This window comes from Bubalus kerabau, chromosome 7, assembly GCF_029407905.1.
Source record: "Bubalus kerabau isolate K-KA32 ecotype Philippines breed swamp buffalo chromosome 7, PCC_UOA_SB_1v2, whole genome shotgun sequence".
Lineage (NCBI taxonomy): Eukaryota > Metazoa > Chordata > Mammalia > Artiodactyla > Bovidae > Bubalus > Bubalus kerabau.
The window spans coordinates 65,617,364-65,642,219 of record NC_073630.1 but is presented as its reverse complement, the minus strand read 5'-3'; the positions used below and the strand labels follow the sequence as shown (position 1 = coordinate 65,642,219).

The 24,856-nt window shown below is 40.5% G+C and overlaps 1 protein-coding gene and 1 long non-coding RNA gene across 5 annotated transcripts in view; one reads left to right on the top strand and one right to left on the bottom strand.

Moving 5' to 3' along the window:
* Nucleotides 1–3,072: 3,072 nt before the first annotated feature.
* On the bottom strand, nucleotides 3,073–10,014 carry LOC129657816 (uncharacterized). Its single transcript, XR_008717124.1, has 3 exons — nucleotides 9,881–10,014; nucleotides 7,524–7,591; nucleotides 3,073–4,388 (listed from the first exon to the last, which is right to left on the bottom strand). It is a non-coding gene; the product is annotated as an uncharacterized LOC129657816 (long non-coding RNA).
* The window catches only part of ATP8A1 (ATPase phospholipid transporting 8A1), a 234,308-nt gene continuing 218,572 nt past the window's right edge, over nucleotides 9,121–24,856 (top strand). Inside the window, exon 1 of one of the 4 annotated variants that reach the window (XM_055588440.1) lies at nucleotides 9,121–9,543. In XM_055588440.1, coding sequence (XP_055444415.1) covers nucleotides 9,495–9,543 — 49 coding nt within the window. In that variant the 5' untranslated portion in view covers nucleotides 9,121–9,494. Of the gene's footprint in view, nucleotides 9,544–10,170; nucleotides 10,375–24,856 lie in introns of those variants that run through there. The other 3 variants (XM_055588437.1, XM_055588436.1, XM_055588438.1) reach the window with 3 other exon arrangements.

Sequence of the window (24,856 nt, the reverse complement as noted above, 5' to 3'; positions counted from 1 at the left end):
TGTGATAAGCCATAATGAAAAAATATTTTTTTAAAGATATATATATATAAACATAGATATATGTATATAACAGAATCACTTTTCTGTACAACAGAAATTAACACACACACACACAAAGTGCAACTGAGGAGAAGCCAAAAGATGCCAGATCTAGTCACAGGATCAAAGCAATAAGCATTGCAAACTTTGAAGGGCTATGTAGGCAACAGATCGTCGCTGCTTCAATTAGATGATATAAAGCTGCTAAAAGCCTAGGAGGCAAGCTGGAGTTAGAATAGAATGGATTAGGAGCAGGAAAAAAGAGGTTCCATTTAACAGGCAAAGGTCAACTTTCAAGAGGTCAGACAAAATGAAAAATAGATAAGAGAACACAGGCAGAGAAGAGGGGCTGACATTTCAGGGCTGGAAGAAGCAAGCAGATTTCCCCAAGCGGTCCAAGCCTCTGCGCTCAGCCTTGGTACAGGCTCATTGTGCTCTTGCCTCTGATGTGTTCAGCTGCCACAAGCCCTGAATCTACAGCTGGTTTACCTTCTTTATGCGTTTTCTTTACAGCGTTTTCCCCCCTGGCTTCTCCCTTTGGGATGAATACCAAAATATAATCCTAGGTTAACTATTGATTCTTTCTCCATTTGGTAGATTTCCTCACAGTTCAGAGTTGGCAAGAATCTACAGTGATAAACGATTCCTCTTTCCAGCAAATGTTGTTTCTGAGAATTTTTAGGGTCAGAGGGAAAACAACAACAACATTGTGATTTTCCAATATATCTACTAAACACTGCAGTGAGTCATGAACCTGAGCAGAGGATATATCATCCAAGAAGCCCAAGTACAATTGGCAAATATAATATTTCATATTTGAAAGCTATGGCTTCTTTCAATTCATCAGGAAACCATCTTATTTAAGGCTGGCATTCTTTCCAAATTAAAAGTGATGGAACTAAAAATTATATTACATAATCATAATTATTTATCTCATTTATAGCTATATTCAAATTTTAGTAAACATTCCTAACTTTCAATACTTTTACTTCATTATTATCACCTTTCCTCCCTTGAAATAACACCTAATATGACATGGCAAGAAAAAGAAATTGAGATTTTCCTAGGAGTTTTTTCACTTCTGATATTGACTTTCTGGTAACTATCAAAAAAATAAATTATAATAAAACCTCTTGTCTTCATTGGCTATCCTTTTCACATAAGAAATATGACACCATTTTCAAGATAAAAACCATAACATCCAGTAAAAACAAAAATTTTATGTATATTTTCAGATATATAACAAAAGTACATAGATGGGGAAACAGTGGAAACAGTGGCAGACTTTATTTTGGGGGGCTCCAAAATCACTGCAGATGGTGATTGCAGCCATGAAATTAAAAGACGCTTACTCCTTGGAAGAAAACTTATGACCAACCTAGACAGCATATTAAAAAGCAGGGACATTACTTTGTCAACAAAGGTCCGTCTAGTCAAGGCTATGGTTTTTCCAGTGGTCATGTATGGATGTGAGAGTTGGGGTATAAAGAAAGCTGAGTGCCGAAGAATTGATGCTTTTGAACTGTGGTGTTGAAGAAGACTCTTGAGAGTCCCTTGGACTGCAAGGAGATCCAACCAGTCCATCCTAAAGGAATTGAGTGCTGGGTGTTCATTGAAAGGACTGATGTTGAAGCTGAAACTCTAATACTTTGGCCACCTGATGCGAAGAGCTGACTCATTTGAAAAGACCCTGATGCTGGGAAAGACTGAAGGCAGGAGGAGAAGGGGACGACAGAGGATGAGATGGTTGGATGGCATCACCAACTCAATGGACATGGGTTTGGGTGGACTCCAGGAGTTGGTGATGGATAGGGAGGACTGGCGTGCTGCGGTCTGTGGGGTCGCAAAGAGTTGGACACGACTGAGTGACTGAGCTGAACTGAACATAATTATTTGATCATAAGTTTTCTTGGATCTAGAACCTATTGGTTTAGCTGACCATTCAATCTTAAATACCCAGCTCAGTATCTAGAACATGGTGGGCACTCAATTAACTGCGCTGAATGCATGAAGACAAAGCGTGCATATATCTCTAGTTATACATAACAACCATACCAAGGGGCAGTAGGAAATTTCTGGAAGTAATGGATATGTTTATTAACTTGAATGTGGTGATGGCTTCATAGGTGTCCATATGTATGCTCAAACTTGTCAAATTCTACACTTTAAACATATTAAGCTCCTTGTGGGTCAATTACACTTCAATAAAGCTGCTTTTTAAAAATGTCAGAAAAAAATAAATAAATAAAAATGTCAGAATTTATGAAAATGCCACTCTAAATGTATTATCAATGAAGTATATTTGACAATAATATTTTATAAACGCTCAGCATTATTGGAAATTTGTTTGTTAACTTTTGGAAAAGAAACACTACTCCTAAATTAAACATTAATTTTCACTTCCTGGCTCTTGAAAGATAGAAATTTTTAAAGTAGAATTCAGGCCATTTAATCAACCTCTTATCAGTTTGAAATAAGCTTGAATTCAAGATCTCAATACAAGGCCTGTTTTGTCTTGAATGCTCATTTACTTTTTGAGAAAAAATTCAGTAAATGTTTTTTTCCCAAAAAATTATGTGTGAATCAAACACTAATTTAAGTGTACCAGAGAATATTCAAAAATTTTTTCTATTGAGTCTTTTTATATAAAACAAATTTATATTTTAAATTTTATTTCATTTAAACAGGAGTAATGTACATCTTAGTGTTATATGGGTTTTGTTACTCAGTCCAGCAAGAACAAGCTACTCCAATCAGTCTACTGTTTTAAAATTTTGATCACTTGCTTTTAACAAAAGTCAATATAGTATTCAGAAACGTTTTCTGGCGTCAAGTACGTCAGAGCAAATATGTTCTAAATCATTTCATGACAAAGTAATGTATTCCAGTATATATGCTTATGAAGGGTATAATTTATTACCTATTCAAATAAAATACTACCTCTTCTTTGACTTATTTCCAGTCTCCAATGTTAGGGAACCAGGTCATTCACAGTATACACATTTTCCAGCACATTCATTCATTCCACAAATATTTATTGATCCAGAGCCACATGACAGGCAGTGTTCTTACAGTTAGACAAAGTGTGATAAATAAGACAATAGAGCAACACCTATTTATCATAAGCAGGGAAACCAACAAACAAGAAAACTTCAGAGATAAGTGCTATGAGGAAAACAGACTAAGGCAATGTGGTGGTGGCTGGCACTGGGGAACATGTTCAATACCAGCTGCGGTGGGGCTAGAAGGAGGGGGGCAGGAACTGAATAATCTGAGCCCAGATGACCAAATAAGAGGTAGAAAGAGATGAGCCTGAGAGGCAGGCAAGGCCTGAGTTTCATTCCAAATGCTATTGGAAGACACTGAAGTCTGAAGACATGACATAAATTCATTTGTGTCAAATAATTCAAAGGAATTAAAAATTTTAATTCATTTGTTTTAAAATAATAACTATGAATGGGTGACAAGTAAAAGCAAGGAAATCAGTAGGAGACTACTATAGGTGTGTGATGATTGTGGCCTGTATAAGAGCAGCAGAGATGGAGATGAAACATGGCTTGAAGTAAGACATATTTTTAAAACTGTGCTTAAAGAACATATTAGTGCATTGGAGGGCTATTGGTGCATGTAAGGGATGGTGACAGAAAAACAGCAATCAAGATGGGAAGCTTTGAGAAAAAGGGCTTACAAGTCCAATAACATAAATTCCAATTAACACAATATCTTAACCATGCCATAATAATATCATAATAATATCTTAACCATAATAATATCTTCACCATCCAGTGAATCAATATATCAACTATGTACCAAAGGTAACAAGATATTTTCTTACAATAATCAGGTGGTTTCTGACTAGACAGAACTTTGTGATATATCTTAACCTCCATTTTTATTTTATTTTATTTTTAAAGTAAAAGAAATAATTCAGTTCAGTTGCTCAGTCATGTCTGACTTTTTGCAACCCCATGGACTGTAGCACACCAGGCCTCCCTGTCCACACCAACTCCCAGAGTTTACTCAAACTCATGTCCATTGAGTCAGTGATGCCAACCAACTATCTCATCCTCTGTCATCCCCTTCTTTTCCCGCCTTCAATCTTTTCCAGCATCAGGGTCTTTTCCAACGAGTCAGTTCTTCGCATCAAGTGGCCAAAGTATTAGAGTTTCAGCTTCAACATCAGTCCTTCCAATGAATATTCAGGACTGATTTCTTTTAGGATGGACTGGTCGGATCTCCCTGCTGTCCAAGGGACTCTCAAGAGTCTTCTCCAAGAATGAAGAGATGGAGCAAAAGCAAAAACAACACCCAGCTGTGGATGTGACTGGTGATAGAAGCAAGGTCCAATGCTGTAAAAAGCAATATTGCATAGAGCCTGGAATGTTAGGTCCATGAATCAAGGCAAATTGGAAGTGGTTGAACAGTAGATGGCAAGAGTGATCGTTGACATTTTAGGAATCAGCAAACTAAAATGGACTGGAATAGGTGACTTTAACTCAGATGACCATTATATCTACTACTGTGGGCAAGAATCCCTTAGAATAAATGGAGTAGCCATCATAGTCAACAAAAGACTCCAAAATGCAGTACTTGGATGCAATCTCAAAAAACAACAGAATGATCTCGGTTCGTTTCCAAGGCAAACCGTTCAATATCATGGTAATCCAAGTCTGTGCCCCAACCAGTAACGCTGAATAAGCTGAAGTTGAACGGTTCTGTGAAGACCTACAAGACCTTCTAGAACTAATATCCCAAAAAAGAAATAATTATCTAAATGTTAAGTCTAATTTACCCAATTATTTTGTATTTTTCCAAAAGGATTTAGAGTATAACAGCCAGCCCTGTCCAGCATCTATATTCCATGGTAGTATAGTATTCAACTTTGCATTCCTCCTTCTCAATCTGAAGCAGGGTTCACAGGAACATCTCCAACTACCTTCAGGCCATGAGTTCCCAAAGCACTTTTAGGTATATTATGAAGTATAAGTTAGTGAGCATGCCTCTGTTGCCTAGTTAGTTATGAGTTCCTCCCAAGTAGGGCAAATCCTTAATTCTCGGTGTTCCTAAGAACATCTTTTTGGCGGGAAAACTATGACAAACCAAGACAGTGTGCTGAAAAGCAGAGACATCACTCTGCTGACAAAGATTCATATAATCAAGGCTATGGCTTTCCAGTGGCGATTTTCCATTGTGAAAGACAGACCGCAAAGAAGGTAGAGCATCAAAGAACTCATGCCTTCGAAATGTGGTGCTGGAAAAGACTCCTGAGAGTCCCTTTGACAGCAAGGAGATCAAACCAGTCAATCTTAAAGGAAATCAACCCTGAATACAAGGACTGATGCTGAAACTGAAGATCCAGTTTCATTCCAATTCCAAAGAAAGGCAATGCCAAAGAATGTTCAAACTACTGCACAATTGCATTCATCTCACACACTAACCAAGTAATGCTCAAAATTCTCCAAACTAGGCTTGAACAGTACATGAATGGAGAACTTCCAGATGTTCAAACTGGATTTAGAAAAGGCAGAGGAACCAGAGATCAAACTGCCAACATCCATTGGATTAAAGAAAAAGCAAGAGAGTTTCAGAAAAACATCTACTTCTGCTTTATTGAGTACGCCAAAGTGTTTGACTGTGTGGATCACAACAAAGTGGAAAATTCTTAAAGAGATGGGAATACACCACCTGACCTGCCTCCTGAACAATCTGCATGCAGGTCAAGAAGCAACAGTTAGAACTGGACATGGAACAACAGACTGGTTCCAAATTGGGAAAGGAGTATGTCAAGGCTGTATACTGTCACTTTGCTTATTTAACTTTTATGCAGAGTATATCATAAGAAATGCCAGACTGGAGGAAGCACAATCTGGAATCAAGATTGCTGGGAGAAATATCAATAACCTCAGACATGCAGATGAAAACACCTTTATGGCAAAAAGTGAAGAGGCACTAAGAAGCCTCTTGATGAAGGTGAAAGAGGAGAGTGAAAAAGCTGGCTTAAAACTCAACATTCGAAAACTAAGATCATGGCATCTGGTCCCATCACTTCATGGTAAATAGATGGGGAAACAATGGAAACAGTGACAGATTTTCTTTTCTTGGTTTCTTAAATCACTGCAGATGGTGACTGCAGCCATGAAATTAAAAGACACTTGCTCCTTGGAAGAAAAGTTATGACCAACCTAGATAGCATACTAAAAAGCAGAGACATTACTTTACCACAAAGGTCTGTCTAGTCAAAGCTATGGCTTTTCCAGTAGTCATGTATGGATGTGAGAGTTGGACCATAAAGAAAGCTGAGTGCCGAAGAATTGATGCTTTTGAACTGTGGTGTTGGAGAAGACTCTTGAGAGTCCCTTGGACAGCAAGGAGATCAAACCAGTCAATTCTAAAGAAAATCAATCCTGAATATTCATTGGAAGGACTGATGCTGAAGCTGAAACTCCAATATTTTGCCCACCTGATGTGAAGAACTGACTCATTTGAAAAGACCCTGATGTTGTGAAAGATTGAAGGCAGGAGAAGGGGACGACAGAGGATGAGATGGTTGGATGGCATCACTGACTCAGAGGACATGAGTTTGAGTAAGCTCTGGGAGTTGGTGATGGACAGGGAAGCCTCGTGTGCTTCAGTCCATGGGATCACAAAGAGTTGGACATGACTGAGCAAATGAACTGAACTGAGCAAATGAACTGAGCAAAGAGCTGATTCATTGGAAAAGACCCCACTGCTGGGAAAGATTGAAGACAGAAGGAGAAAAAGACATTAGAGGACGAGATGGCTGGATGGCATCACCAATGCAATGGACATGAACTTAGGCAAACTCCAGGAGATGGTGAGGGACAGGGAGGCCTGTCATGCTGCAATCCATGGGGTCACAAAGAGTTGGACATGACTGAGCGGCTGAATGCACATACACAAATATGCCATTAGTACAATATTGAACTTCACTCAGGGTTGTGAACCAATAAAAACATGTATAATGTCTAGTAATCAGAAATGAATTGTACAGAAATGAGTTAGGTAGGGTAATCTTGCTATTATGGGTAAAGTGATAGCATAACTTGGGAAAAGACACACGGTAAGCTATTGACCAGGTCATGCAATGTTCCTCTCTGTATGAAAGACTTATTTCCTGTATCGACTTTGCTTATGGGTTGTTAAGAGGAAGCACACATACACACAGACATATATAAAACAGATTGTTCTACAGAAAACACAGATAATCTCTGGAACTTATTTACAAATAAGAACTGAACTTAATTTGGTGGTCCACAGGAATTACAAAGGTTATTGCTCATAAATCAAATACTATTATGTTGCTGTGGACTATTTTTGACTAAAACTGGTTCTGGCTTTATATAAAATTACACCTAAATCAGTAATCACAAAAGCACTGCCTTTTCTCAGGTTTATGTTCACTAACTTCTAGAATTGATTTTTCTTTTCTTTTTTTTTTTAAACTATTCCCTTGTTGTACTTACCTTTTCAAATTTTTTCAGATTTGTGTTCACTGAGACAGGGGGAGTCGCCTTTATACAAGATCTTGGACCTGGAAAGAGTAAGAAGGGCCCGTGTTAACTGTCCTAAAAAGGCTGTGTGCTCATTTCTTACTTTTAGAAGACCATACTTGCAGATCAACACCATCACTGAAAAAGACACCTTTGAGTCCTGCTCTACCCTGCAATGTTTCATAAACACTGGAATTATATTTTCTTTGTTTTAACCCCAGTCTCTGAATCAGAGTAACAACTAGAATGAGTTCTTCACAAATATGCGTTGACTGCCTGATTCAGAATTAATGAGAGGTAGGCCTCTGATTAGCAAATGCTACCTGCAGGAGGCAGAAAAAATACCACAAATAGAGATATGATGCTATGAGCAGAGTTTTATTTTCTTTTTTCTTGAGGCTTGGGAATAATCACTTATATCTCTGTTTAGACCTTTCCAGATATCTCCCTTCAGGACCTGAAAGTAATTTACAGTAGAGTACTCCATGTAAAGCCCTCTTCCACCCAGTGCTGGAAGAAGAGGGCAAGGAGCTTCTAACAATTTATTCCTTTCTTGCCATTTTAGCTGCTCACCAGGATCTGTACAAAACCTTACATCTAAAAGATGAAATCAGCAATAAATATCACACTTCTTTTGATAACTTGTTAATATAGATCTCTGTATACAAAATAAAAGGTAATGAGGTTACGATTATTTCTAGGATTTGTTCAGTTGCTAAGTCGTGTCTGATGATTTGCAACCCCATAGACTGCAGCATGCCAGGCTTCCCTGTCCTTCACTATCTCCTGGGGCTTACTCAAACTCATGTCCACTGAGTTGATGATTTCTAGAATATGGAGCAAAATACAATTTAATGTACTCATGGATTGTATACTTGGATGCCTCTTCCCTTTTTTTGGTAAAACGACTGCTCCCAACTTCCTTAAGGTTTGACTAAAAAAAAAAAAACTCAAACCAAAAAAGTCCTTTTTTGAAGCACCTGGCCCAATAGTTGGATTTTATGCCAGTCCAGAGCTTTGTCAGGCTGCAGAATACGCATTAGGGAGAGGCACCGGGCCACTGGCAGGCCGGCCCGGAGCACCGTAGGGAGGAGGAGCCATCAGCGCCCAGGGACCCCGGCCTCAGAGCCTGTTGCTTGCGAACCAGACGACAGAGCAGGTGCGACTCGGGCCGCGAGGGCTGCTGGCAGTGAGGGAGGCTAAAATTCTACCCAGGCGGCGAGCACGCAGACCCCTTCCAACGCTCAGGTTGGAGGTTAGCCATGTGCGCCCAATTCCTTTCTCGCCTTTAGCCTCTCTCCTGCCGACTCAGACCCAAACCCCCTCTCCGGACCACGGGCGACCCCACTGCTATTTAAACCAGAGGGTGGCAGAAGAGGATTTGCAAGGATGAAGGAGCCAGAGCAGCCTTTCTCTTTGGCCAAGGCTTGGAAAAATCTGAAAGCTACTAAGGAAGGACAGGAAGAGCCGAAGTCTCGGGGTGGAAAGAGGGCGCCCGGGGTGGAGTAAACCCTCAGCTCCCTGGTCCGACCCCGCAGGTGGTACAGTCCAAAGCGGGGCGGGGCGACAAGAGGCTCCGCCAGGTCTCACCCTACCCTTCTCCCGCCTTCCCCGCCGCGCTGCCGCGGGAGCGAGTGAGCGCGCGCCCCGACGACCCCTCCCCTGGCGCCAGCGCCGGGCCCCGAGCTCCGCCCCTCGCCGAGCCGCCCCCTGCGCGGCTGCTGGCAGATCTCGCTGGGCGCTGCGGACACTGCCACCTTTGTGGTCTCTTCCTCCTTCCGCAGGTGTGCGAGGGCCTCTCCCGGCAGAGGCGCTGCCCTGGGTGGCCGGCAGGGCCCGCGCGGCTGCTGATCGCTCGGCGCAGGGAAGGCAGATTCCCCGCCCGCGCGGCGCCGTGACAGGTGCAGGGTCTGGTTTAAGGACCCACCTGCGGCGGCTGCTGCGATGCCCACCATGCGGAGGACCGTGTCGGAGATCCGGTCCCGCGCCGAGGGTAAGTGGCCGCCGCAGCGCCGGGCTGGGTGCGGAGCGCGCGCGGAGGCGACTCGGAGCCAGCCAAGAGTGGGGCGGTGTGAGTGTGTGTCTGTGTGTGTCGGGGAAGAGATGCCCGTCCCACCCCTTCCCCCAGGAATGTCTGGCTGTTGTGCCTGGTCCCTGGCGAACCCTTCTCCCTGCACTGTCTTCGGCGCCCTCTCAGACCCCTTCGCGGCTGCAGAGCCCCGAAATTGGTGTCCTCTGTGGGATCCCCACGGCTCTTTTTACGCCGCAGTGTGACTGTTCGGTCTCTGAGCTCTCGCCTTGCCCACCTCCCTCCCCATTATCGCACAAACCTCTAGGTCTCCACTCTGCTTCTCCATTCTAGGGCTGCAGATCCCGAACCCGCCGCCCACCTTTGTGCAGCCCCCACATCACGACACCCCGAGAACTGAAATTGCCTTTCCCAGGATGCAGGATCGTTTGATCCGCAGCCCCTCGCCACTCGGAGCGGGAGGAGCCTTGATTGGGGTTGGGCGCTCAGCGGGTGCTGTGCATTAGTCTCTGCAGTTCTGCCTCTTGCAGCGGTGTCTCACCCAGCTCCTTTCCGAGGTTTTGTTTTTGTTTTTCCGTTTACCTGATAACCTGCACTTTGGCCAGCTGAGTTGACTTTTTAGCAAAGTGGAAGCTATTTTCTTTGCTCCATCCAGGGCCAGCTGTTGAATGACTACACTTGTCAGCAATGAGCAACAGATGCCCGAGGGTAAAGGCAAATACACTTTTGGAGGGCTGAGACTCTTCATCCTCTGAGGAGCCCTCAGCATCCTGCCCAGCATGTGGCTGTCAGTTGGTAAATTTTTGTTTGTTGTTGTTGTTCATGATGAAGCCAAGACTGTACAGATCTTGAGCTTTATTTTCTTTTGTTTTTCTCTCCCATAAACCCATACTTGAATCCTGCAAAGGGTGGCTCAGGTTCTCATAACTTGTTTTTGAGAACTTGGCTGTGGTCACTGGTGTCCATCCTTCACCCCCACTCCTTCCACCCTTTAATGTTTGGCAACTGGTAAAATGATTATAGGAAAAAAGCTATAGAAGTTAGGAGAATTGGATTGCAGGGGGGTTGAGATGGGCCATTTTATTATTTTTCCTCCTCTGAGCCTTTATTTTAAAAATGGGGCCTCTGGGCTCTAAAGGGCTTCCAAGGTGGCTCTGGCAGTAAAGAATCTGCCTGCAATGCAGGAGACCTGGGTTTAGTCCCTAGGTCAGGAAGATCCCATGGAGAAGGAAATGGCTACCCACTGCAGTGTTCTTGCCCAGAGAAGTTCATGGACAGAGGAGCCTGGAGGACTAGAGTACATGGGGTCGCAAAAACTGGGGCCCTCATAGCTCTGATTTTCTGCTTACAGCACTTTGGAAATGCTCAGTGGCACGTCTCTGGGGAGAAGGCCACACAGGAGTCAGAAAACCTGTGTCCTGCTTAGGAATTTCATACATACTTCTTGTCATTTGTAATATAATGAAAATTATACAGGGCACCTTTTAGATGCAGTGTCTTTAAATGTACACAGTGAAAAATGTGTGCATTCTTTTTTTACACTTCTGAGTGAAATGAATTTTCTCTTTATTTTTTCTTCCAGTTTTATTGAGCTATAATTGACATATGGCATTATGACATATGACATAGTGATTTGACTTCCATCATGAAAAATTACCATATTAAGTTTAGTCAACATTCATCAACTCATATAGATACAAAATTAAAGAAACAGAAAAAAATTTTTTCCTTATGATGAGAACTGTTGAGATTTACTCTTCTAACATTTCATATATAAACATAATTATATTTATCATGTTGTGCATGACATCCCTAGTATTTATTTATCTTATAACTGGACATTTGTATCTTTTGATTACCTTCACCCTCTCCCCAACACCCCACCTCTGGTAACCACTGATCTCATCTTCTTTCTGAGTTTGTTTGTTTTGAAGTATAATTAACCTATAAGAGTATGTTAGTTTCTGTTACAGAACATAGTGATTCGATATTTCTAAATATTTCAAAATGATCAGCATAATGTCTAGTTACCCTCTGTCCACATACAAAGTTATTGCATAATTATTGACTATGTTTGCCTCACTGTACATTTCATATACAAGACTCATGTATTTTGCAACTGAAAGTTCATACCTTTTAATCTTCATCACCTATTTCTCTACCCTCCCCACACCAATTCCCACTGGCAACCACCTGTTTGTTCTCTGTATTTATGACACTGTTTCTGTTTTGTTATGTTTGTTCACTTGTTTTATAGATTCTACATATAGGTGAAACCATGCAACACTTGTCTTTCCCTGACTTAGTTCACTTAGCATAATACCCTCTAGATCCACCTATGTTGTGGTAAATGGCAAGATTTCATTGTTTTGTTTATGACTGAGTAATATTCATACACACACACACACACACACACACACTGCATCATCTTTATTCATTCATCTATTGATTGCACTTAGGTTGCTTCCATATCTTGGCTATTATAAAAGTTGCTGCAATGAACACAGTGATACATATATCTTTTCTAATTAGTGTTTTTGTTTTCTTTGGATAAATACCTAAGAGTGAAATTGCTGGATCATATGGTAGCTCTATTTTTAATTTTTTGGAGAACCTTTGTACTACATTCAGTAGTGGCTGCATAAATTTACATTTCCACCCGACAAATGCATGACGGTTCCCTTGTCTCCTCACCCTCACCAACAGTTGTTATTTGTTGTCTTTTTGATAATAATGAATGAATTTTCTTAATCATCATTTGAGTGAGCCATGAAGGTATGAACGTATAGTGGTAATAGTTGGGATTGTGCTTTCAAATAATAGCAATTGCTGGATTCCATATCGTGTGAAATGGGAAAAGAGAAAGGACTGGAAAACTATGTGAAACTTCTACCGTATGAGAGGATTTTATCTGAGAGGCAACAGTATTATTTTTGATTGGCATGTATATTTTTCAAAGCATTTTTAGAAAGATTACCCTGTAGGACCTTACAGTACTCCTGAAGGTTGGTGAAGATGGTCCCATCTGATAGTTGATGAAACGATGTCCCAGGTGATTGAGGTGCTTGGTACGCTGTCAGAGGCATAGTGGCAGTTGGTGAATGACTCTTCCCCCATATTGGTTAGTCAGTTTATTATGTGCTCAGCATTTGGCTTGGGACTGTGGTGAGGACATCGATAATGACACTGTGGGCTGGAGATGTGGCTCATTGCCTGCTCTACCCACACTTTTCTTTCCTAAAGAATAGTCTCTTTTGACAGCTCCTGCTGCCTGGTGGCATTGTCCTGAACTGCAGCCTCCTTGGCTTCAGTGGGTTGGACCAGGGTAGGCTTCTGACAAAGAGCAGACATTCCATAGGTGGCTCAACACTTGTAACCTTGGGTTTGGGCTCTAAAAGCCAAGGCTTTGTGGTGATCATCTCTCCCATGGGAAAAGTTGAGCTTAGAGACTTAGAGTGAAGGTTGAAGCAGAAAGGGGCAGAGGAGAATAGGCTGGGGGAGGAGTGAATGGCTGGCTGTCTTAGGTTGTGCGGATGCTGCTGGTATGAGGAAGCAGAAAGTGTGCATGTGAACACAGAAAGATAGCAGAGACTGGCCTGGATAGAAGGAATGAGGCAGAGAGACACAGATGCTGAGAGAGGGTGGCCCGTCTCTAGCCCACCTTCCCCCCTCCCTGCCCCGACTCTTTTTTTCCCAATTCAACGAGTAGCCTTAGGACAGGCTCTTATGTTTACTTTAAGCAATTTGACTGGGTTTCTATTCCCTGCAACCAGATTAACCAGATGCATGGCTGCTCTGTGTGCAGGTTATTTACAACCAAATCGAGGAGAAAGAATGTCTATGAAATAAGAAATAGTCTAGGAGGGGATGTTATTAATTGAACAGTGTACTTGCTATGGGTAACAAAGAGCTGTGAAAGATCAGACATAAGAACCTGAAGCCTGCCAGGAAACATTCCTTGAGAAATAATTTGAAATGAGTCCTCACACAATACTTCTCAGACTTTAAGGTGCGTACCAGTCACCTGCGGATATTGTTAGATGCAGCTTCTAGATGAGTAGGGCTGCAGATGCATTTCTGACAAGCTCGCGGGTGATGCTGGGTGATGACCAGCAAGTCATAGCGTGAGTACCAAGGTTCTAAGATAATGCCATCTATTTCAGTAGTCAGGAGGGCGCTGAGGTTAGAGAGTAACCAACTGAAAAAGTGCTGAACATGACTATGGCTTACCTGAGAGTTCTTAAACTGGCCAGGAACAGAGGGAAACTGAGAAGAAATAGAGCATACATTTGGATAAATAAATACTTCTAGATTATAGAGTATTTTAAATGCCAGGATGAGTCATTTGGAGTTTGAATCAAATATTTTAAAAGGATATTAGAGTTCTTTTAATCCAGTTCTCATTCAAGCATGAGGTCAAAGTAAGATAATTCCAAAAGGGCCAGTTAGGAGCCAAATCACTGTAGGGAAGTGACATCCCCAAAGTATGTTGGATGGTTTGTAGGAAATGTAAATAGACTATTTTGTGTGTGTGTGTGTGTGTGTGTGTGTGTGTGTGTGTGTGTGTGTGTGTTTTAAGGTCTAAAAATGACAAAGACCAGGATTAGTATTGGAGTGGAGCAGTGAGACTGGAAAGGGAGGAATTAGAGCTATTTCTCAATAAATCATTATCTTGTTTAACAGATAATCTATTGAACTCCTGTAAGTACCATTCTTGAAATTCCAAGCAATTTCAAGTACCATACTTGAAAGAAATCAGTGAGCAAACAGAATTTAGAAAAAGCCCAGCCCTGGAGGTGCTAAGATTCTAGTGAGGCAAGAGAGAAAGCAAACACAAGAAGTTAGCAAGTTATAGACTTTGTTATGTGATAAGTGCTATGGGACAAATAAAGAGAAGGTAGGATGCATAAGGTTGGTGGATGAATTGCAACTTTAAATGGGTTGATTAGGCTAGCCTTCATTGAAAAGTCGATGTGAAGGAGGTAGATTAAGCCTGCTGGGAATCTGGGGGAAGAAGGTTCCAGGCAGGCCCCAAGGCAGGAGAGAGTTAGGAGTGTTTGAGGAATGCGGTGGCGGGCGGGTGGGGGGAGAAGGGGAACATAGTAGGAAATGAGGTGACTAAGGTCATGTCATAGAACATTGTGATATAGTGAATATACTACAAAAAAACATTAAAATAAAAGGAGATTCTCAAGCGATAATTTCAGACTTTAATGTTTACAAGATCCCAGCTATCTCATTAAGACTACTGTTTCTTGAGCTGCATCATGAAGATCTGTTCAGCAGATCTGCCATGGGACTGCATTCTTCACGACCTGCTGGAATGTTCAACTGTAGGTGAAACACATTTTAAGGATGTCTTCTTTACAGTCTTGAACCTGATTGACTGGGAAAATATATTAAAAGATAAGGAACCTGAGAAGGAGTTTCAATATAGTAAGAGAAGACATAAATTCAAATTCTGAATTAATTGAGGGACATCCAAATGGATATGTTTTGAGATACTTTGAAATTGAGAGGTTAGATGTGGGGAAAAGCAAATCAGAATCTCTGGTTCAGAGATAATAGTTGAAATCCTGGTAGATAAGTTTGCCAGAAAGCAAGGCTAAATAATGCAGAAGACTAAGAATCATATGTCCCTTCACTTTTACTGCAGCTAAATCAAATAAGCCTCTGCTGCTGCTATGTCGCTTCAGTCGTGTCCAACTCCATGTGACCCCATAGACCAGGCTCCCCCGTCCCTGGGATTCTCCAGGCAAGAACACTGGAGTGGGTTGCCATTTAACAAGCATGTATTATGCACCTGCTGTGTGCCAGCTAATTGGATGGTGGGATAGAAAGGTATAGCGAATGAAGGATTCCCCAAAGTAATCATGAAAATGAGTTATAGATTTATAACTGACATGACATTCTTTCACTGAGTGGGTATGTGAGTATAGTGATGCTTTATGTGGTCAATATTTGGGAATTCCTGAAACATGTTATTTTGCCTAGTGTAATCCTGGAGCTATTAAGTGTGGCAAAACTAAATTATTTTAGTCTTTTTAATCTATAGTACATTATTCTTTTATTTCACTTATATAATTTCAAAAACAATGAAAACTGAATCAGTTCATACCAACCTTATAGACTTAAGGAAAGTTTGCATACATAAAGACTGTGCTTTTGAAGTTAGTGAAATATTTGCTGCTATATTGGATTTCTAATCACATAATTTCATTACAATGTAAATGTTGTAAAGGCAACAGATTCATTCTTCACTACTCCCTGGAACCCACATCTTAGAATGTTCTTAACTACTGAGTAGTAAGCTCCCTAAAGGCAGGGATATTTTTGTCTTTTTTGTTTACTGATACACTGAGGACATTGCCTAGGGCATAGTAGGATTGACTTAAATGAATCTTGTGACCTAAATAAAGATGAGATGATCTACAGATGCCTTATAATCAGACCTACTTGATACCTCCTAATTGGAACCTGACCATTGAAAAGGGAGCGATTTTTTGCGTTATCTGTTCACTGCTGTATTCTTGCACTTAACAGCTTTTGTCAGATGAACAGATAACTCTGAACTTTATTTTTAATGACAGAGCTTAGTTTTGTTCTCTTGACTGTAGAAGTAACAGCTGCTCATTGGGAAAAAACTCATAGTGCAGAGATGTCAAGAGGACCGTAAAAATCACCCCAAACTCAGTTCAGTTCAGTCGCTCAGTCGTGTCCGACTCTTTGCGACCCCATGAATCACAGCATGCCAGGCCTCCCTGTCCATCACCAACTCCCGGAGTTCACTCAAACTCATGTCCATCGAGTCGGTGATGCCATCCAGCCATCTCATCCTCTGTCGTCCCCTTCTCCTCTTGCCCCCAATCCCTCCCAGCATCAGAGTCTTTTCCAATGAGTCAACTCTTCGCATGAGGTGGCCAAAGTACTGGAGTTTCAGCTTTAGCATCATTCCTTCCAAAGAATACCCAGGGCTGATCTCCTTTAGAATGGACTGGTTGGATCTCCTTGCAGTCCAAGGGACTCTCAAGAGTCTTCTCCAACACCACAGTTCAAAAGCATCAATTCTTCGGCACTCAGCTTTCTTCACAGTCCAACTCTCACATCCATACTTGACTACTGGAAAAACCATAGCCTTGACTAGACGAACCTTTGTTGGCAAAGTAATGTCTCTGCTTTTGAATATGCTATCTAGGTTGGTCATAACTTTCCTTCCAAGGAATAAACATCTTTTAATTTCATGGCTGCAGTCACCATCTGCAGTGATTTTGGAGCCCCAAAAAATAAAGTCTGACACTGTTTCCCCATCTATTTGCCATGAAGTGATGGGACCAGATGCCATGATCTTTGTTTTCTGAATGTTGAGCTTTAAGCCAATTTTTTCACTCTCCTCTTTCACTTTCATCAAGAGGCTTTTTAATTCCTTTTCACTTTCTGCCATAAGGGTGGTGTCATCTGCATATCTGAGGTTATTGATATTTCTCCCGGCAATCTTGATTCCAGCTTGTGCTTCTTCCAGCCCAGAGTTTCTCATGATATACTCTGCGTATAAGTTAAATAAGCAGGGTGACAATATACAGCCTTGACGTACTCCTTTTCCTATTTGGAACCAGTCTGTTGTTCCATGTGCAGTTCTAACTGTTGCTTCTTGACCTGCATATAGGTTTCTCAAGAGGCAGGTCAGGTGGTCTGGTATTCCCATCTCCTTCAGAATTTTCCACAGTTTATTGTGTTCCACACAGTCAAAGGCTTTGGCATAGTCAATAAAGCAGAAATAGATGTTTTTCTGGAACTCTCTTGCTTTTTCCATGATCCAACAGATGTTGACAATTTGATCTCTGGTTCCTCTGCCTTTTCTAGAACCAGCTTGAACATCTGGAAGTTCACAGTTCACATATTGCTGAAGCCTGGCCTGGAGAATGTTGAGCATTACTTTACTAGCGTGTGAGATGAGTGCAATTGTGTGGTAGTTTGAGCATTCCTTGGCATTGCCTTTCTTTGGGTTCTCTGTGTGTACATCTCTATTCCTGCCCTGAAAATAGGTGCATCAGTGCCATTTTTCTAGACGCCATATATATGTGTTAATATACAATATTTGTTTTGTCATTCAGTTATACACAATGAAAGAATACTTCATTCTATGTAACCGGCTCTATGTTCACCCACCTCAGTTCAACTGACTCAAATGTGTTCTTTTTATGGCTGAGTAATATTCCATTCTATATGTACCACAAGTTCTTTATCCATTCATCTGTTGTTGGACATCTAGGTTGCTGAAAGTTTGTACTTTTGACCACCTTCACCATGGAAAGAAATTTTTTTCTCTACTGTCACTATTTAAATCCTCAGTGCCTAGAGCACTGCCTGGCACTTAGTAAGTGAAAGTGAAGTCGCTCAGTTGTGTCTGACTCTTTGCGATCCCATGGACTGTAGCCTATCAGGCTCCTCTGTCCATGGAATTTTCCAGGCAAGAATACAGGAGTGGGTTGCCATTTTCTTCTCCAGGGGATGTTCCCAACCCAGGGATCGAACCCAAGTCTCTTGCATTGTAGGCAGACACTTTTACCATCTGAGCCACCAGGGAAGTCTCAATAATTATTTGTTGAATGCATAGATCATGTATTTTATGGCAGCTTAGCATTATAGATGTTATTGTATAATAATTAACTAAGGAATTTTTTGTGGGTAGGCATGTAGGTCATTTCCAGTATGTATTTAAAAAAAAAAAAAAACACTCTTGAATAAACATCTTTATATATCTTTGTACACTTTTCTGATTATTTCTTTGAAAATTCTTTGGGAAAAGGGATTTCTGGCACAAAAGTATGTATCTTTTTTTCTTAATAATGGCAAAAAAATGTTAAAAGATGATTCACGTTTATACCATCACTGAAAATAAACCAGAGGTCCTACTCCGCTACTCCTTTTCCAACACTGGATAGTCTGCTTTATCCTTTTGAATATGCAATGCAGAAAGAAAAACTTTTGCATTGATGTACTTATATGATTGAATACATCTTGATTGGTTTTAGTAATTATTTTTATTTTTGTCTGAATTGTTTACTCATTGTAAATTCCTTAATGAAGATTGTTTTGTATTAAATTTTAAGAGCTTATCATATGCTCCTGACGTGAACTGTTTTCCCTGTTAATAGGGAAACTTTTAACTTTTTTGATGTTTTCTCATGTACATGGTTAATTTTTGTAAAATATAATCTTTCAATTTCTTTCTTAAAATTTCTGGCTTAATGTCATGTTTCTTATGTCAAGATAATGATCATTTTTCACTTATGTTCTTTAGTATTAATACTTTTAGATTTCACCATTAAACAGTTACACGTGTAATTCCTATGGGATTTATTTTGTTGTGAGATGTAAGGTAGGGGTCTAATTTTATTTTTTTCTCAATTTATTGTCTATCTGACATGATAACCATATATTTTATAATCTGTTCTCCCCTCACTGATTTGAAATGTTTCTTCTATATGCTAAATTCACATACATAGTTGAGTCATAGTTAGAGTAAGTCTCTCCCCTTCTTCTCTCCCTCTCTTCTATATTTTGGTCTGTTTTGGCCCCTTCTAATCAAATTCCTTTATTACAATTAATCATTGTTCTTTCCTCTAACTTTTTTTCTGGCTACTTTCATACTTATTTTTCCACTTGAACTAATGAGTGCATCATTTAATAAAGTTCATGTGTTGGAATATTTATTGATATTGCATTTTATAAATTTATATTGAGAGAACTCATATCTTTTATATACTGAGTCATTTAAGCTTAGTTTTACTCTCTATTTATTGGTTTTTCTTTTATGTACTGGGGAGAGTTTTCTTAAATAAATCCTATCCATTTTAATGATTTGTTCTTTAGATAGCTTATGTTTTATGAAGATATTGTAAATGGAATCCTTTCTAAAATCATGTTTTTGCTCATGACTGTCAGAATATGTAAGGTAGAAGCTGTTGATTTTGAAACTAACCATCAGTCTGAATTCTTTCATTTTAAATAGTTTTTCAGTTAATTTTCATCTCCATAGGTTTTAAAATTATACATCATAAGGTATTTTTAAACAAGGTTTTCAATTATAATCAGATTTGATCAAGTATATTTTGATTACATTATTTTTTCAGTAAGATTTGTTCATTTTTATGTGCTAAAGTTTTATGTACTTGGGTTCCAACTTACTGCTTCTAAGGTTTCACATAGCCCTTACACAATAGCCAAGATACTGATCTTTTTTATCCTTTTTTTGTTAGGGTTAGAGGTCAGAATTTAGACCAGCTAAGATTTAACTAATGGTTTGTAAAATCTACTCCTATCAAATTGACATTCAGATCGTAGATCAGCACTGAGAGAAATAAAGTGATCCACAAGCACTAGACACATTTGTACTTGTAAATACTCTAGTAGCTACACTATAAAAAAAAATAAATGAAATTAATTTTAATAATATATTTTCTTTAATAGATCCAAAATCTCATTTCACTGTGATATAGAAATCAAGAATGAAATCGTTGGCATTCTTTTCTGGACTGGTTTCTAACTCTGCTCTGCATTTTATATTTACAGTACATCTCAATTTAAACTGGGCCCCTTTCCCACGCTGAGTTTCCACACGTGGCCTGTGGTTGCTGTGCTCGTCAGCACAGCTCCAGATTCTCTCTCTAGCTTGGACTTAAGGATTTACTTGAGTTTTTCAGAACATAAAATTTTATAACAGAAATGATGGCTCAAAGTAAGCTTATTAAAAGTACATGTGTAGATATACTTCTCTCTTAAGTAGAGATTAAGCCTTACTTCCTTCCAACAGAAGGCCTTCTCAAATGTCCTCATAAAACCTCACAAAATGTATTAGTGCTTAAATAATACTGTTTGTGACACAGCCCTCATGGCAATTTAGAGGTTTCATGTAAATTCATCATGGCATCGTTTGAAGCCTGTTGTTTTGGACCCATTAAATGTAATTCTTTTTAAAAAGATCTGATAAGACCACTGTACAGGACCTTCCTGTTCGTTTTCTTTTAAATGTTAACATGAAATGTGTGTGCATAGGATAGTAACTTTGGGTAGTTTGCCTTTATAGACATTGTTGCCATCAATTTTGTTAATCTAAGGGGCTAACAAATATGGCTTACTGGGTTATTTACACATTGAATGAACTGGGCAAAGGTAACTGGCTGTTTTGAATTGAGCCTCTTCATTGTTTTGCTTAAGCCCATCTTTGAAGACGACTTGTCTTGATCCATTCAGGGTTGTACTTCACGAGACGGGGTTAGTCATGTGGCAGCTTAGGTGGAGACTGTTGCTAAGAAGGTCAAAGTCAATCGAGGCTCTGAACCAGGAAACCACATTAGTGGGCCAGACCTATTTAGAATACAAGATTAATCTTCATGAATGAAGCAAGCAAACTGGTTCGCAAGGGTGAATCAGAGAGATGGTTTGTTCTGACACCAGTGTAGAATAATTGAGCTTCTCTAATTAGCGTCGATCTCTGTGGCTAACTCTGGTCTTAAAGCCAACTTGTAGAGGAAATCTCCTTCGAGCATCTGCAGCCCATCTTTTCCCCTTGTCCCTCCCTTACCCCCATGTAGATTTAGCCCTACCCCAGTCCAGAAAACCTTAGCAGTAGGAGACATTCAAGGAGCTCTAATCTACCACTTTGAGGATGTGGCTTGAACCACCCTGTCACCATTTCCTTGACCCTGACTGCTTGTTGCAGCAACTAGAGCTCCAGTACTCGGGGCCCTGCCTGTCTGAGAGAAGAGACCCTGGACTCGAGGACTCTGCCCTGGTGAGGAGTTCAGGTGCCAAGCCAGCTGCCAGGGCTCTGAGTATCACTTGCTTTCACTTTCCCCCTCGCTACTCTCGGCCAGCTCTTCTGGACAAGCTTGCTGCCTATGTTGGAGTGCGACAGTGTGATACCACACTGTCATTGCGATGACTAGCTGACCCTTCCCAGTCCCCTTCTAGTCTGTCTCATTCTACTTTCATTTTTAAACTCAGGCCCTGTCCTTCCCCGACCAAAGAAATGAAACCAATCTCTCTCTATAGATTTTACCCAAATTTGACGTGCTGTCTTATACCTTAAGCTTAAGTTGGATTCAGTCGACTCTGATGCCAGAATGGATGTTATGAGTGTTCTCAGGTGGACTCACTCAACTTTCATAACTTTTTTTCCCACAGTTGCGAGCAAGGGTTAGAGAAATGACTTGAGGAAGAATGACTCTGCCGTCTTTAGTGTAGAGTGTGTCTAGTGTGGTCAGGGCAGTGGGGGCTTGTGTGATGTCAGCAGGTTCACGGTCAACTGTACGTCGGTGGTGCTCAGTCCTGGCTCACAGTGAATCAAATGGGGACTGGATGCCCAGACTCACCCAGACCAATGGAATCAGTCTGGGCCATAAGGCATATGCACTAAGCATGATATTGTATCTTCCAGATAATTCTGATGTCCAACAGCATTGAAAAATACTGATGTAGATCTTTGAGTTTCCTTGCTTGTGGAGAGAAGAATAGATTATATAAAGTCATATAGACTGCCAGCCAAGAAACCAAGAGCATATGGATATTTTTGGGGGTAAATTTGTCTATCGCCCAGTTACTTAATGGGTCTAATTGCACTTCTCTAAATTTCACCTGTCAGAAATTATGAAGCTTGTATGATGTTACTCAGTTATTTGGTTTTGAAGAATTTCTTTAAAATTCTGAATTAAACAGTCAATTCAGTTCAACCAAATGAAGAGTAAACACATCCCGTTTATTTTTAGCTGGTTCTATATCTACTCTGGGAGCTTGATGAATATGAGCCTCTCTGCAATGTCATTTCTGGTTTTTGCTAACCTACTTACTTTTAGTATGTTGTTGTGCTTCATCTCTTTATTCACCCTATATTTGTAGCCTACATGTGTGTAGTTATTTGCACCTGGAAGAAATACCTTAACAAATCAGTAAAAATTTCCAAAACTTCTGTGGCTACTTTCTTTTCAAGGGGTTTATTTTCTTTAGTCTATAGTTATTAATTTATCTCACCCCTGTGTTAATAGATCTTTTACAGGTTAAGGTAAAGAAAACAGAAACTTACCACAAACCTCAATTTACCTGCCTTCCCTGGTTTCTGAAACGAAGCTCATTTTGAAACTCTTAATGTAGCCAGTGTGATTTCTCTGTGGCCTCCTGGATGGGTGCTGGGGTCTGGCTTCAGGATGTGATGATGATGATTTCACACTTCTAGGAGTAGAAAACAAACTCCATAGTCCCTTGTTTTGTTATTTAGTCACTAATTTGTGTCTGACTCCTGCGACCCCATGGACTTAAGCCTGCCAGGTCCTCTGTTCATGAGATTTCCCAGGCAAGAATACTGGAGTGGGTTGACATTTCCTTCTGCAGGGTATCTTCCCAACCAGAGATTGAACCTGCATCTCCTGCATTGGGAGTTGGATTCTTTACCCCTGAGCCACCAACTAAGCCCCTATTGTGCCTTAGGTCAAGTGTATTGTGTCCAACCTTTGTGGGATTTTTTTAAAAATTCTCTTCTATCCTTATCGTTTCTGCATTTAGACTTTTCATTTTTAGGTGCTAATGTTACTTGTACTCCACAGATGGAAATCTTTTTTTAAAAAGAAGCCAGAATTTGATTGGAAGAGGGGGGTGGAGTTCTGAATCACTGGCTCAGTTTAACCCCAGATGGCAGCTTGTTCGTGTATTTTGGTTTAAAGTTCAGTGAAAGAATCATTACATGGGTTGGCCTTTTGTTGACTTCTAAGTGAATGTAATTAGCAAAGAAGGAAGAAGGCCCTCTTAATTTCCCCTGGTACTGTGCTGAATTCCTCTTGATCTTATTAAGTGACTTTCGGGTGAGTGAACTGCTCTCCTATGTTTTAATTTTAACTAAGTCTGAATACCAAGGTCTTCAGTTTGAATTGATAGTTTGATAGTTTTCTTTATAAGATGTCAGACATTTTCCCATATATTCAGCTGGAATTATCTTTTTAAAATAATTCTGTTGACTCAAACTAATAGAATCATCATCTTTCCTGTTTATACTTCACGTGTCTTTAGCCCATTTGGTACCCGACTATTTGACATAGTAGCCACTTAAAAAGTAGAGTGCATCTGTTGTGTGACACAAACAAAACTGGAGACTAACTCGCTTAGTGCTGCCCCACTTCCCTGAGTGTCTTAAGGTACTGCTCTGTAAATAATTGGCTGGACAGAAAAGGAAATAAGGCACTCAGGGCTCCCAAAGGGCCTGGAGCGATATCTGACTTTGGGGTCTTCTGAGCTCTGTGCCCTTGGACAAGTCATATAACCCCTCTAAGACTCCTGTTTCGCTTTCCCCCAATACAACAAAACCTACCCATAAATCATCTGTCTCCTGGCTAGAGAGTAGACCAAGCCCAAGTGCACATTGGAATCTTCTGAGGAGCTTCAAAATAGCTGATCCTTGGAATTTGCCCCAAGAGATTCTGATTTCATCTTGGCGGTAGAAGTTGATCAAAGAATGGTGATTGTGGCTTGAACTACTAGGTATCTGTGGTCATATGTGGTCAGATTTATAGTATAGTTTGAAGGTAGATCTAACAGATTATTGGTGGGTAGGAAGTAGAGTGTTAAGGATGTTGCAGGTTTGGGGCCCTAAACCCAAAATGGTGGCACCATTTATTAAAATAGAAAACACTGGGATAAAGGACTAAAAACCTCCTTGCATCTTAGAAAAGAGTGGGAAGATCCACATGTGCCAAAATAAGTTTGTTTCAATACATTTTTTTTTTCTTTTTGGAAAGACGATTGCTTTTATCCTAAATTCGATCTCCCTCTATCTTTCTTTCTTTTAGTTTTCTTTAGAAATTCAGTAAACATAACTATTAGCATCTTGTGCTGTGTGCTATGCTTAGTCGCTCAGTTGTGTCTGACTCTGCAACCCCATGGACAGTAGCCCTCCAGGCTCCTCTGTCCATGGAATTCTCCAGGCAAGAATACTGGAAAGGGTTGCCATGCCCTCCTCCAGGGGATCTTCCCCACCCAGCTATTGAACCCAGTTCTCCCACATTGCAGGCACATTCTTTACCAGCTGAGCCACCAGGGAAGCCCATGAATACTGGAGTGGATAGCCTATCCCTTCTCCAGGGGATCTTCCCAACTCAGGAATCAAACCAGGGTCTCCTGCATTGCAGGTGGATTCTTTACCAGCTGAGCTATCGGGGCCTATTCCTTGTTTCTATGCATTTTCGACAGCTGGGAGCAGTATGGATTCATCTCTTTGGAACTGATCACTCTA